At 33.6% G+C, this 12,943-nt stretch overlaps 2 protein-coding genes across 2 annotated transcripts; both read left to right on the top strand.

Annotated features, from left to right (window-relative positions):
• Positions 1-2,957: 2,957 nt before the first annotated feature.
• Positions 2,958-3,956, top strand: LOC11419605 (F-box protein At2g17036). The gene has a single exon (XM_003599126.1). It carries the CDS (start codon positions 2,958-2,960, stop codon positions 3,954-3,956), a length of 999 nt encoding a protein of 332 aa, XP_003599174.1.
• A 6,030-nt stretch (positions 3,957-9,986) lies between these two features.
• LOC11418652 (F-box protein SKIP23) lies at positions 9,987-11,069 on the top strand. Its single transcript, XM_003599124.1, has one exon. The coding sequence runs from the start codon at positions 9,987-9,989 to the stop codon at positions 11,067-11,069; it is 1,083 nt and encodes a 360-aa protein (XP_003599172.1).
• Positions 11,070-12,943: the final 1,874 nt, after the last annotated feature.

The raw sequence follows: 12,943 nt of genomic DNA, 5'->3' as shown, positions 1-12,943 counted from the left end.
TGTGATAGAAGAACCAATGTGAAGCTTTCTTGTGTTGGAGATGATTTTAAAATTTTCTTATTTGTGTATACAAGGAAAATGGATGATGGAATATTGCATGGTTTAGTATAAAAAACTAGTCATCTATTTTGTTTTATATTTTTCATCTTTTGAGGTTTGTTGCAATTTCAAAAATGCGCAGAAAAGAAAATACTTTATAGTGGCAGCTTAAAATGTCTTTTTCATTATGAATGTTGATGTTGATCTTTATTGATTCTCCTATTTGTTTTGAGATGCTAATTGAATTTATTCCTTCCGATATTTCAACAAGTTTATGCAATTAGAGAAAATAAAAATAATTTAAGAAACTGGCCAAATGGTATTAGTGTCTCCTAAAAATAATCCTCGCTATCTTTTGAATTGTGATTCATTTGAACATAATAGATGTTGAATTGTTTACTTAGACTTAGAATACGTTCTAAAACTTCATCCTTTATTTGTGTCTATTAGGATTGGAAGTCTCTGTGTAGTGTTCTATTTTTTACGTGGTTCGTTGTGCCCAATTTCCTGTGCCCTGCTATGGATGTTATGTTTCTGGCTTCTTGGTCTCCCCCTTGACTTGTTTTCGGCCGTCGAATTGTTGTGATTCAGAAGGGTGGCTTGTGTATCTCCGTGCTCTCTTGTTGTAGCAGGGAAGAGTAGAACTAGCAAACTAGGGGATGCATTGTTTCTCTTCTGCTCCTAGGGCTTTCCATCCGTTTTCATGTTTTTTCTATTAGTTCCATTTACTTGTAACTGAGCTGCTGTTTTGTCTGATCAGGGGTGGTTTTGGAGCTTCGGTTGTAGATGGAACCCGACGGTGTCTTGAGGTGGTTGGCTTCTGCCTGCAGTCGTGCAGCAGTGCATAGGCTTTTTCTGTTTTTTATTTTTGCAATGGAATTATTGATCTAGTCAGTGCTTTTCAGCCAGGTTTCGGTGCCTTTCATCTGCTGATGCGGATGAACTCTGCTTGTATCATTGTCATCTCTTAACTTTGTTACAAAGTACTTCAAAAATATTCATAGTTATGACAAAATTTTATTGAAAGAAGGGAATATATATTGCTGAGGCAGTTATTAAACATGTAAATAGCCGTATAACCTTTTATTGGGATCAGTGTGAAACATATGTTCTTGACCATGTGAAAACCAGAAACAATATACGCAGCCTCAAGCGTGTGGATATGACTAAACATTCTCTATTGAATTACATTCCCCCTTTTTCTTTTTCTAACAATAGCTGAGTTACTAATTTTTGCAGCATTAATATTAAACAATGTTAACTTTGATGTCTATATCCAGAAAACTGAGTTAAACTATATTCAATGTGTGTAGCTCAATTTGTCAAACAAATTCGCTTGTGGCCGAGAATCTCAACTTGATCATTGCAGAATAGACTTTGAGCAGGGGTGCACAATATTAAGTTGTCACATAAGCACTTGAACATAGATTAGTCTTATTGTGACATAAGCACTTCTGTAGATTTAATGACATTAGTCTTGACAGTCATCTATGGTGATACACAATTTACACAAAAAAATTAGTTAATTTGAACCCAACGAGTGTGACTTTGATGGTTAAGTGGTGAGCTTCTTGATAGTAATGGAAACAAAACTAACTTAGTGAGTACTACCTAGATTCTATCTCGAGTTTGACACAAAAGAAAATACTTGATTCTACTTAGTACTGACTTGGTTCTACCTTTAGTTTGACGCAAAAATTACAGCAACTGAAGTATTTGAAAACAAACATTCATAAATGATGTGGGCAATGAATACCTTTAGCTTTTAGGCATGCCCTCGTTGCAAAGCAACCGCGACACTTGCAACAAAAAAGGTGTTTGACTTACGTTAGGGCTTTCAACCGCCAAATTCCAGACCAATGCATAGGTCGCCGTAAATGAGATGCATCCACAAGTTCTATACGTACTTTTAACATAGCAGTGTCCATTCTTTTCCACTTTCCACACTAGCCTATCATCAAGTAGTTGTGTAACGAGTGGTGTTCTTAGTATTTCAGTCGCCATTTTATCACAAACACGTTTTTCACAACCTCTTGATTCCACATCTTATTTGTGGTCTGAAGCAAACCGTTAGCTATCACATTTTCCAAATGAAAAGCACAGGGTATAGTTCTTGATATGTGATCTACATTCAACCAAGGTTCATCCACTTTAGGAGTTTTCTCCTCTGAACCGGTACACCATTTAGAACTCCTTTAGACAATGAATTTAGTACTGAATATACACATGCATAACTTGGGTTATATCCCAAGGATGATGTCAAGAAACTTCTATGAGGAAAATATCGAGCTTTGAACAAACAGAGATACCATAACTTTCGGATTTGTTTGAAGTTTCCATCCTCGTATGCTAAGCACGGCCAAATTCAAAGTTATAATATCCTTAAACTCCATACTTCCATGCATGAGATTTGTGAATAACCAGATTTTCCCATTATCATCACATAAGAGGGGATTTTGTTTTTTTTTTGTTTTTTTTTTTTATCAAGTAACCTAGTAATTAGAAATTCATATTCAAACTTAGATCTCTCCATACCACAATATATTTATTGTCAAATGAGTTAGACTCACGGAGACAAATATTAATGAATTTTTAATCCCAAAAGAAAAATCTTAGTGATTTTTCCATTTCATTATTTTAATATAATGTTTTTTTTCCTAAAAAAACAAACTAGCTATTTTTTTCTATTTTTATTTTGAATATAACAATAACTGAATTACAGTTGGAGAAACCCTTCCTCTTAACCTTCAACAACCTCCCAAAACCACAATCATCTTCATCATCTTGTTTCTCCTATTGTCCATGATTAAGAAAATCTGCATCATCATTCATCATTCTTAGCATTCTGTTTTCTATTTTATCGTTCGTTTCTAAAAAAGAAAGCAAGAACAAGAACAAGAAAATCAGCATCATCATCCATGGCTGCATTGAAAATGAAACCAGACTGGTCTGAGCTCCTAACTGAGCTTCTGAATCTGATATCGCAACGAATCACCACCGAAATCGATCTCATTCGCTTTCGATCAGTTTGTTCCAATTGGCGTTCTTCTTCCATCCGAAATCATTTTCACATTTCACCATTCAACGTTCCACTCCTCCAATACATTGATTCCATCATCATCAACAACAACAACAACAACTATGGCACCATCCCTATTTCCTTCTATTACCTCTCCAAACATAGTTTCTACCTCATCAAACCATCACAGGAACAAGAACAAGAACAAGAAAACTATCCTTGGTTGATTAGAGTTACCCAAAGCTCATGTGGCAATACCGAAATATCTCAATCCTCCTTCCTCTCAACTGATTCTTTTGATTACCCATTCGACATACTCGACTTCAACGAACTCTCCATCCAGTTAGTGGCGGGAGATTGTTTCTTGTTGCCCGACGAAGACATGCTAAGGTATTATAACATCTGCGTGTTTAAAGGGAGGATTTACAAAGTAATTGACAAAACTGGTAGGACAATTACTGTTGGACCGGAGGATGACCCTAAAGCCCAGTTAGCGGCTGAACCATTGGTTGATTGTGGGCCAGAGGATAACAAGAAATTCTTAGTGGAGAGCGAGGGTGAGTTGCTGTTAGTTGACATTGATCCTGTTCCTGTTGATTTAAAGATTCGTTTGTTTAGACTTGATGAGAAGGAGAGGAAGTGGGTGAAGTTCGAGAAGAATTTAAGAGATAGGGTTTTGTTCATAGGGACAAAATATTCCTTTTCTGCCTCTGCCTCAGATTTGTGTGTTCCTAAAGGGAATTGTATCATCTTTATTGATGAAATCTTCTCTGAGGATAGATTAAGTATTGTTCACTTGGATCAAGATCGTCAGCTTTGGCCTTTGTGCAATCATCCTGAATATTACGACTTGTTCTGGCCCCCTCCGAAGTGGATCATCAAAAGCCAGCTTCACTAACTCAGTATGTTATCTTGCATTGAGAAATTTCTAATGTGATTTTGATTTTGTTCTGTTGTGTTCTTAGTTTATGTTATTACAAATAGAAATATTGAAATGTTGTTGCATCAAATATTACTTTTGTACCAATCATGTTCTTTGTAAATAAGTATCTGCACTTTTAACTTTTCAGAAATCTAAATATGTTTCATACATTTTGTTTTGAGGGGGTGATTTGTATGATAAGATGTAACAATCAATGTTGATGAGCTTGATCATCTTCTTTTATTGTTACTTTTGCAGACTATATGTTTAGCAGCTAATCCCTAATTACATATTTTTTTGAAAAGACATCCCTAATTACATATTGATATGAGAAGATAAGCTTTCTGGTGGATTTTTCAACTCTTCTCTCTAAGCCAGTTGTGTTTATTCAATGTTAGTTTTGCTATTTTGATTTGATGTTGACCAAATGCATTATTATCATATTATGGTGCTATAAAGTCGAAACTTAGTTGATCAGTTACACTTAATATTCAATTGAGTTTACTTAAATGTTGATCTTGACAGGTGATTTTACTTGTATCTCAATTTAGTATACTTAAGGTTGATCTCGACTGGTGACTTTAAAAATTCCAGTGTAGGAGCATTTAATTGTTGAGGAAACAAACTTTCTGAGACCTGAAAAGAGAAATAAGAGTTACGGTTCTTTCACTTTGCAGACTTTGGACACATGATTGATAGGCGTTTGTCTGTAATTTGGCATTACTAAATTGTTTGCCCCTGATTGACTGATTCAGCTCATTCATAAAGTTGACAATGAATATTTAAAACACCAAATTCTTGTTTAATTGTATTTGTAAATTTCAAGCTGATTTATTTTGTACTTGTATTTGGAATCTCCACATTTTTCTGTCATGTTTATTTTAACTAGATATAATTATGACCACGCTGTAAAACTATTTTCGTTGCATTTTCTTTGGCTTTGATAGATGTTGCTGGATTTTGTATTTAAAATATCTAAAATAGTTGCAATTAATAATCAGAGTTAGGTTATCTTTCAGAAGAGTTTATATCCTGAAATGATATAGAGGTCTTGTTTTTGGTGCAGGATGCTTGCAAATTTGAATTAAGCACATTTCTTGCAAGGGGTTGGTTTACAACAGGCTAAGAGTGATTAACTAGCTAAGGAGTGTCCAGAACTCAGAAGATGCTTAATTAGAAGCAATGTTTGATTTATATAAAGAAGATTGAAAACAGATCTTTATGTACTCTGCTAGAATCTTTGTGTACGTTGTTATTCAAAATTTGATGGTGGTGTTATACTTGCATTATTTTTGAAGGATTAAAGCTCGTAGACATGCGTATATTTGTTATGAACTTATGATCCATTAGAGATACCATTATCTGTTATAATGAGATACCATTATCTGTTATAATCTGAAATATGTGTCGTTTGGTCTAACTAGAGTAAGCTTGCTAAGCTGTATAGAATATATACAGCTTTGCAAACTGAGAAAGTTTTGATTTCAGCTTGTTTCAGGGGCTGATTAGAGCATCCGCAGTCCGTCTCCACTGTTGTGCGCCTGTTCTCCTGTTTCAATTAGTTTTTTCCTAGGTCTCAGGTCTGCTTTGCACTGAGTAGATTGTATCAGTGTTTTGCAGTCTGTCAGGTGCACCTGAGCTGCAGCTTTCTATGCACAGTTTGGTGTCGCTGTTAGCGTTTGCTTTAGCTTTATCTTTTTATTTTCCTGTTTGCTGACATTCCTAGTCGAGTCTTGATGCATCAGTTTTGTATTCTTCTAGCCCTCCTTGTTACAACTTGTTCTGGTAAGTGGCCTATCGGTATTAATTTTGCCGATTCAAAAATAAAAAATAAAATTGATAGTGTAAACTGAAGTTGAATTGGTGGTCTCCGTCTTAGTTTCCTTGGATATAAATATTGAAGCAATTTATTTGATAATTCTCAATTGTGTGTAGAAAGCAACAGTTTATTGACATATTTAGATTAGATTTTGTTGTCATGTACCAAAAAGGTTATTCTATTTTCTTGTTCTTAATTTAATTGAACCATATATGATGTTCGCATTTTGAATTGCAGCAAAATTTTCTGAGATTTCATTGTTAAATGAAGGTCATTTTTCAGCTTATTAGAATTTTCCCTTTATCTCCTACTAGCCTCTCAGAAATAGGATGAGTGATTCTTTCTCTCAGTTATATTAATGATTTTACTTTGCTATTCCATGGGAAGTTCTCTGTCACTTTATGGTTGCTTTCAGTGTTTGCTATCATTTCCAATTTCTGCATATCTCCCCCGGATTCAGTGTTCAACTACCTAAACAATTAAGTTTGGCATGAATTTATACACAGATAGTTCATGCACTTATATAAAACTAGAATCGAGTCATCGTGTGCTGAGTACACAAGAAGGTAGTTAATTAGGTAGTTGAACATTCACTTTTTGCAGGTACACAAATTAGATCATCGCGTGCACGAATTTGCTGGACTCAAGAAGTCTGTGCTTTTTATCATCGCACCTTCCTCCGCAGGTGAAGGGAATGACTACCACACGCACGAAAACCCTTGAAAGCCATGTTGTATAGTCACATAAAATAGTTGTAGGTTAAAAAGTTGAAAATTCTAACTAAGCTCTATATCTACAATCAAAGTTACGTAGGTAAAACCAAATGATTGTTTGACGAGTTCAACTTCGTCACAAAATCCGTGGATGTATAAAAGTGTATAGAGCACAAAATAATTGTTTGTATATACTTGATGCAATAACAACGATAAATTTAGTTTTACCTAGATCAAGACACTTTACAAATATCATTCAATAGTAATTAATGATAAATCGATATAGATTTTATTTTTGTGAGAAAAGTAAAAGCCTAGAAAAATTGCATATATAAATCGATGTTCACGTGAGAAAAATTGTTCTTTATTTTTCGGTGTTAAGGATTAGTGCAATAAAGCCTAGAAACTTGGTTGTTTAAGGTCCAATATATTGAGTAAAAACAAGGTCATTACACAATATCGTATAAAATCGACAAAAAAAAAAAAAAAAAATTGAGACCGAAAAATATAATAGCATAGTATAGTTTTTTTTCTTCAAAAGTTCGGAGGGGTATGGAATTTACTGGTCCTTTTTCTAACTCAATCCCTGAATACAAGCATGTTTATACTGCTACTATGCCTTTGGAAGAAGCTTCTCTTGATTGATTGATCAGCCATTTGAGACAAGAGTAATTAATGATAAATCAATATAGATTGATTGAGTAGAGTTTTGTCCATACTTGTACGTTTGTGCAGCAACAAAGTACTATCTATAATATTCAGCAATCAGGTTTACTTAAAAATTGCGTGAAAAACTAAAAATAAATGATTTTCAAAAAGTGTGATTTTTACTGTCTTGAAGTTATCCTTGAATAGTAAATTTTCAATCGTGTAGCATGTTTCACTAGGGTTCGTTACTATAAAAGAAAGGAGAATCAGTAACACACAGCACTACAGCAGCCATGGCATCGACTGACTGGTGTGAACTACCAACTGAGCTTCTGAATCTGATATCCCAACGAATTGACGATGAACTTGATCTCATTCATTTTCGATCGGTTTGTTCAAAGTGGCGGCGCTCATCCATTTCAAATCACAATCCCAATTCTACCCTCAAGGTTCTTCTCCTCGAACTCTCATATACTCTCTCTAATACCATCAACAACACCAACACTTCTCCGTTTTGCTGCCTCTTCAAACACACTCTCTTTCTCATTAAACCACTCCAACACCGTAAGCCACTTCGTCATTGTTTGATTAGAGTTACCCAAAACTCACATTGCAAAACCAAACTCTTCCACCTACTCTTAAATTCAGTCTACTCTTCTAATGGTTTTCCTCGTGTGCTTGACTTCAATAAACTCTCTGTCCTCAATTATGAACCGATTTCATCATGGACTACGGAGACTTTAATCGTCGTAACTATTTCTTCTACAACAAGAAGCGTGAAAAGTTCCTTGCTATCATGTGCCATGGAGAACACACGATGGTTCTCGGCATTTCGGAATATTTCCCCCATCTGATGTTGTTATGTTCCCTCAACAGCTATTGGAAACCCATTTTCGACATGTCAACTAAATATGTATATATTTGTGTGTTTAAAAGAAGGTTTTACTTGGTTGACAATACTGGTAGGACAATTGCAATTGAATGGGACTCGAGTGTCTAGTTAGTGGATAATCCTTTTATTCCTGGAGATAGAAAATTACTGGTGGAGAGTGAGAGTGAGTTGTTGTTAGTTAATATTTATGAGAATCTTAAGACTTTTGATGTGTTTAGACTTGACGAGAAGTATAAAAAAAATGCGTGAAGTTGATGAGTTTAGGGGATAGGGTCTTGTTCTTTGTGAATGGATGTTCATTTTCCGCTTCAGCTTTGGATTTGTGTGTTGCCAAAGGGAATTGTGTCGTCTTTATTGATGATGCATACAAGATATGTACTTATTGCTGTGTTTATTGCTTGAATCAAAGTCATCGATTGTCTGTGTCTGAATATCTCAGCTTGTTCTCGGAACCGGAGTGGATTGTCAAAAGTTAATTGAATTCATAACGGAGTATGCTATTTTGAATAGGTTTCTTATGTGCTTGTGATACTTGCATTATTCTGCTTAGTTAATGTTATTATACCGGGGGCCGATGCAAGCAGTGCAAATTAGGGACGGCTGCCCACACTAAAATTTGTTTTTTAATCCCCTATTTATAATTAAGTGATGTCCCTAGGTGAATCTCACATCAAATAATATAAACTAGCTTCTGCTTAGTTAGTGTTTTGATCACAAGAAGTGTTGGTGGCGAGTGGGGAGTGGATGCAAGCACTCTGTCGATTAAGTCAGTATGAGAGAATGTGTACCTTGAGGTGTGATCTAAGAACCCTGTTATGCAGTTGCCGATGTGTGTCTGTTGGGTTCCTTAAGTGCTTGGCTACTTATAATGCGAAATTATGTACAATAGATAGAAAACCTGTTTTCTAATCCTATCATGTGTCTATCATATCATCTTATTATTAGAATATTTTATATTCTAATAATATCTAATAATTTATACAATAAATATTTTTTATTCTAATACTTATAAAGCCTTTTCACGTGAAAGTCACACTATCAATTAATAAGAGAGCAGCTTCATATGAAGGTGTACCAAGCAGAAATTCAAAAAAAAAGATATTGCAATACATATATCACAATGATCCAATATCTCTGGCAAAAATTTAACTCAACGTATACTAAAGAAAGATGTGGTCATGACATCTATTGCTTAATTTCGGCTTTCTTTTACTGCCACAAGCAATCAATCAAGTCCATCGTCAGCATCTCCCTCAAAATAAAAAGACAGAACATGAAATTATGTCCCTTAAAAATGCAATAAATGAAACCTAAATCATCAAGGTGTATCAATAGAACATCAAAGTATATTCAATGGGTGACATAACTTATAATACAACATGATACATAGAGTAATTCCGACGTGAATATAAAGTTTAAATATTTTTTTCAACCCAGCATTAATAAACATATAAGTATAGAAGTTATTTTCGATAAAAAGTACTACTTCGGAATCGAATATAAACAAAAAAAAAAAGTTAAACAAAATTGATGTATTTGGTTAAAAATTTGAACCAGATACATATGTTTTGTTTGATTTTTTTTCCTATTATATTCAATACTTTTTTTTGAGAAAATTATATTCAATACTTAAGGAGTATTAAAAATCATCTAATTAAATCTGTGCAACGCATGGGTTATATATCTTGGTATATAAGTATAGAAGTATCTCTCAAAAAAAGTATAGAAGTATAAAATTGATTTTTTTTTCCTTTTCGAAAAAGAAGTATAGGATAGATTAAAATATTATAATAATACTGTACAAAAATAATATATTGTACCAAAAATAAGAGATTATGTACAAAAAAAACATATCCCCAAATATATATTGTGTAAATAACGCTTCATGAATAAAACCCTAACGGCGAGCACCACAAACCTTACCACTACGATCCATGGCAGCAGATTGGTCTCAGCTTCCACGTGAGCTTCTGCAACTAATATCACAAAAACTTAACAGGGAACTTTACCTCATTCGCTCTCGTTCCGTCTGTTCTTGGTGGCGATCTTCTATCCCAAATTACTATCAAAAACACTATTTACCCGTAAAGTTTGGACAACTCTCCTGCCAACTATTCGGTTCCCACACCAACGTTGATGCCATTAGCTACCTCATCAAACACGACATTTTTCTCATCAAACCACCAAAACACAAACAAACTCTCCACCAGTGCCCTTGGTTAATCAGAATTGGACCAAATTTTGACGGCAAAACCCAACTCCTGTACCCTTTCTTATTTAACTCCTACAAACCTTTACCATCTTGTTTCAATAATGTTCTCGACTTCAACAAACTCTCTGTCATCCATCTTCGACAGATGTCCTACATCTATTGCAGGTGTTGTTTAAAGTCATATGTTGCCACGTGTCAGGGGGAACAACCTCTAGTATTTCTGACAACTGATTTACATGGGAATCCTATTATGTTTCGTTGCGGGGACGACCGTTCAAAGACGATCCCCAACATGTCAGCCAACATGTCAACCTTCCGTGGAAGATATGTTTGCTATTTTAGAGGGAGGCCTTGTATGGTAGACAAAACTGGTCGGACTGTTATGATTGAATCAGACTTGAGCTATCATTTTATAGCTGAGCCTGTGATTGGCGGAGAAAGTAAATTCTTGGTCGAGACTAGTGACTTTCAGTTGTTGCTAGTGGATATATATAAAAATGATGATCGTGTTATTGTAAGGATTGATGTGTTTAGGCTTGATGAGAAGCAGAAAAAGTGGGTGAAGTTGACTAATTTAGGAGATTTGGTTTTGTTCTTGGAGAGTGATTATTCGTTCTCAGCATGTGCTTCAGATTTGGGTTTAGGGAGCGGCAATTGTGTGATCTATAATAATGGTATTACTCTAGATTTCAATATGAGTGTTTTTCACTTGGATCAGGGTCGGATTTCCCCTCTGTCTGACTATCCTGATCATTTGAAGATGTTCGGGCCGCCTCCAGAGTGGATCGCGGAGTTGCATTCATAATAGAGTATGTTATGTTATCTTGCATTTAAAGGTTTCTAACGTGATTGTCATTGAAAAGGTTTCTAATGTGATTGTGATTGATAGTGCATTATTTTATTGTTAGATTGAATAATCTTTGAACCTAGTACTTATAGAAATAGAAATATTGAAATGTTCTTATATTTTTATTATGATTTTTCCTAACTAATACGTACTTGTATAAGTTGAAATTGGTATCTCAACTTAAATATTTTCACAAGCTCCTTCATTTACCTTTTTCAAATACAACTTTTTTTTTCTCTCTTTTTAACTTTGGAACTAAAGATGTGACTCATCTAAAGGTTAAATTCAAATTAGAACATACTATTTAAACAAATGTGAAGCTTTCTTGTGTTGGAGATGATTTTCAAATTTTCTTATTTGTGTATACAAGGAAAATGGATGATGGAATTTCAAAAGTGCAAAGAAAATATTTTATAGTAGCAGCTTAATTTTTTTTTTTTTTTCATTATTCATATTAGTCGATCTTTATTGATTCTCCTATTTGTTTTGGCATGGTAATTGAATTTATTCCCTCCCATATTTCAACAAGTTTATGCAATTAGAGGAAATCAAAATAATTTAAGAAACTGGCCAAATGGTATCTTTTGAATATATGCAGGATATCAACATGAAAAGTTATTATTATGAAGTAATTTCTAAACTAGACGTAACTTAAATTGTGAAAAATGCTGTTCTGAGTAACTTTCTATGGTTTGATCTGTCTTCTTTGTTTCTTGTTTACTAAGATTCGGTTTTGAAACTTCATCCTTTATTTGTGTCTATTTGGATTGGAAGATTTCTTTTTTGTACTTGTACATAAATCATGTACTTAGGTTTTAACCATATTTTCGCTAATTCAAAGAAAGACAAAAAAAGGAAATAGAAAATCATTTTAATTTTATAAATTATCATTGACATGATTTATTAGCATTTTTTTGAGACACTTTATACTCTGTTGGGGTTGGGGCGAGACGGCGAGTGAAATTGGCTGAAGTGTTTTATATATTTCCCACAAGACTTTGTATTTTGTTTCAATTCACGGTACTTGTAAATTTTTATATATTGAAAAGAGTTCAAATTTCAAATTGGTTACTTTTAAAAAATAAAAAATAAAAAAAAAATTCAAATTGCTTAATGATTCTAACTATTTATCTCTGTGATTTTTCACTGAGTCCTTCTATTATTTTCTTCTCTGTTTGGTAATGAAAAATAAAGTTGTTTTTCCTTTGTTTTTCATTATATCATTCATTTGAAAGGGATTCTATGCTTTTATCGCTGCTGTTGTTTTCTTATCTTATATCAATGTCATTACTTTCTTATCTTAGCATATGAAAACCATCTGCTGATTCTATGCTTTGATCCACTTTGTTGCTTTTATCATTTTTTCATTTAAAGACGATTTTAATTTTTTTTGTTGAACCTGATTTTTTAAAAATTATAACAATAGAAAAGGAATTTTATTTATGTTACAAAATCACATCAATATTTTGGAAGTTAATTTCTCCCTCAGCTAAATAAAATCTTTTGTTACAAAAGACACAAAAAGGTAAATATATGTTGAGGTGTCAAAATATTAATATGGGACAAAATTGTGATTTTATTGTTCATTAATTTTCATAATTAGAGAAAGATAATAGATTGTAAATTGTTTTTAAATCTTTATATTTTTAGAAGTTGAATTATAGAAAAATTGTTTCCATTGGGATTATGATTAAGAGAGAGAAAAATAGAGAGATGTTGAAACAAAAGAAAAAAAAGGATATAAATTTTTTGACGTGTCAAATAATTAAGAAGGAGTAATATTGTATTTTTGGAAGACATTAAATTTCATAAATAGATTTATCGAGTGAGTT

This window comes from Medicago truncatula, chromosome 3 (assembly GCF_003473485.1).
Source record: "Medicago truncatula cultivar Jemalong A17 chromosome 3, MtrunA17r5.0-ANR, whole genome shotgun sequence".
Taxonomy (NCBI): Eukaryota; Viridiplantae; Streptophyta; class Magnoliopsida; order Fabales; family Fabaceae; genus Medicago; species Medicago truncatula.
This window is presented reverse-complemented; position numbering and strand designations above follow the sequence as displayed.

What these genes read in the sequence shown, in the direction of transcription:
- LOC11419605 (XM_003599126.1), top strand. Translation starts at nt 2,958, where the DNA reads ATGGCTGCATTGAAAATGAAACCAGACTGGTCTGAGCTCCTAACTGAG.
- LOC11418652 (XM_003599124.1), top strand. Translation starts at nt 9,987, where the DNA reads ATGGCAGCAGATTGGTCTCAGCTTCCACGTGAGCTTCTGCAACTAATA.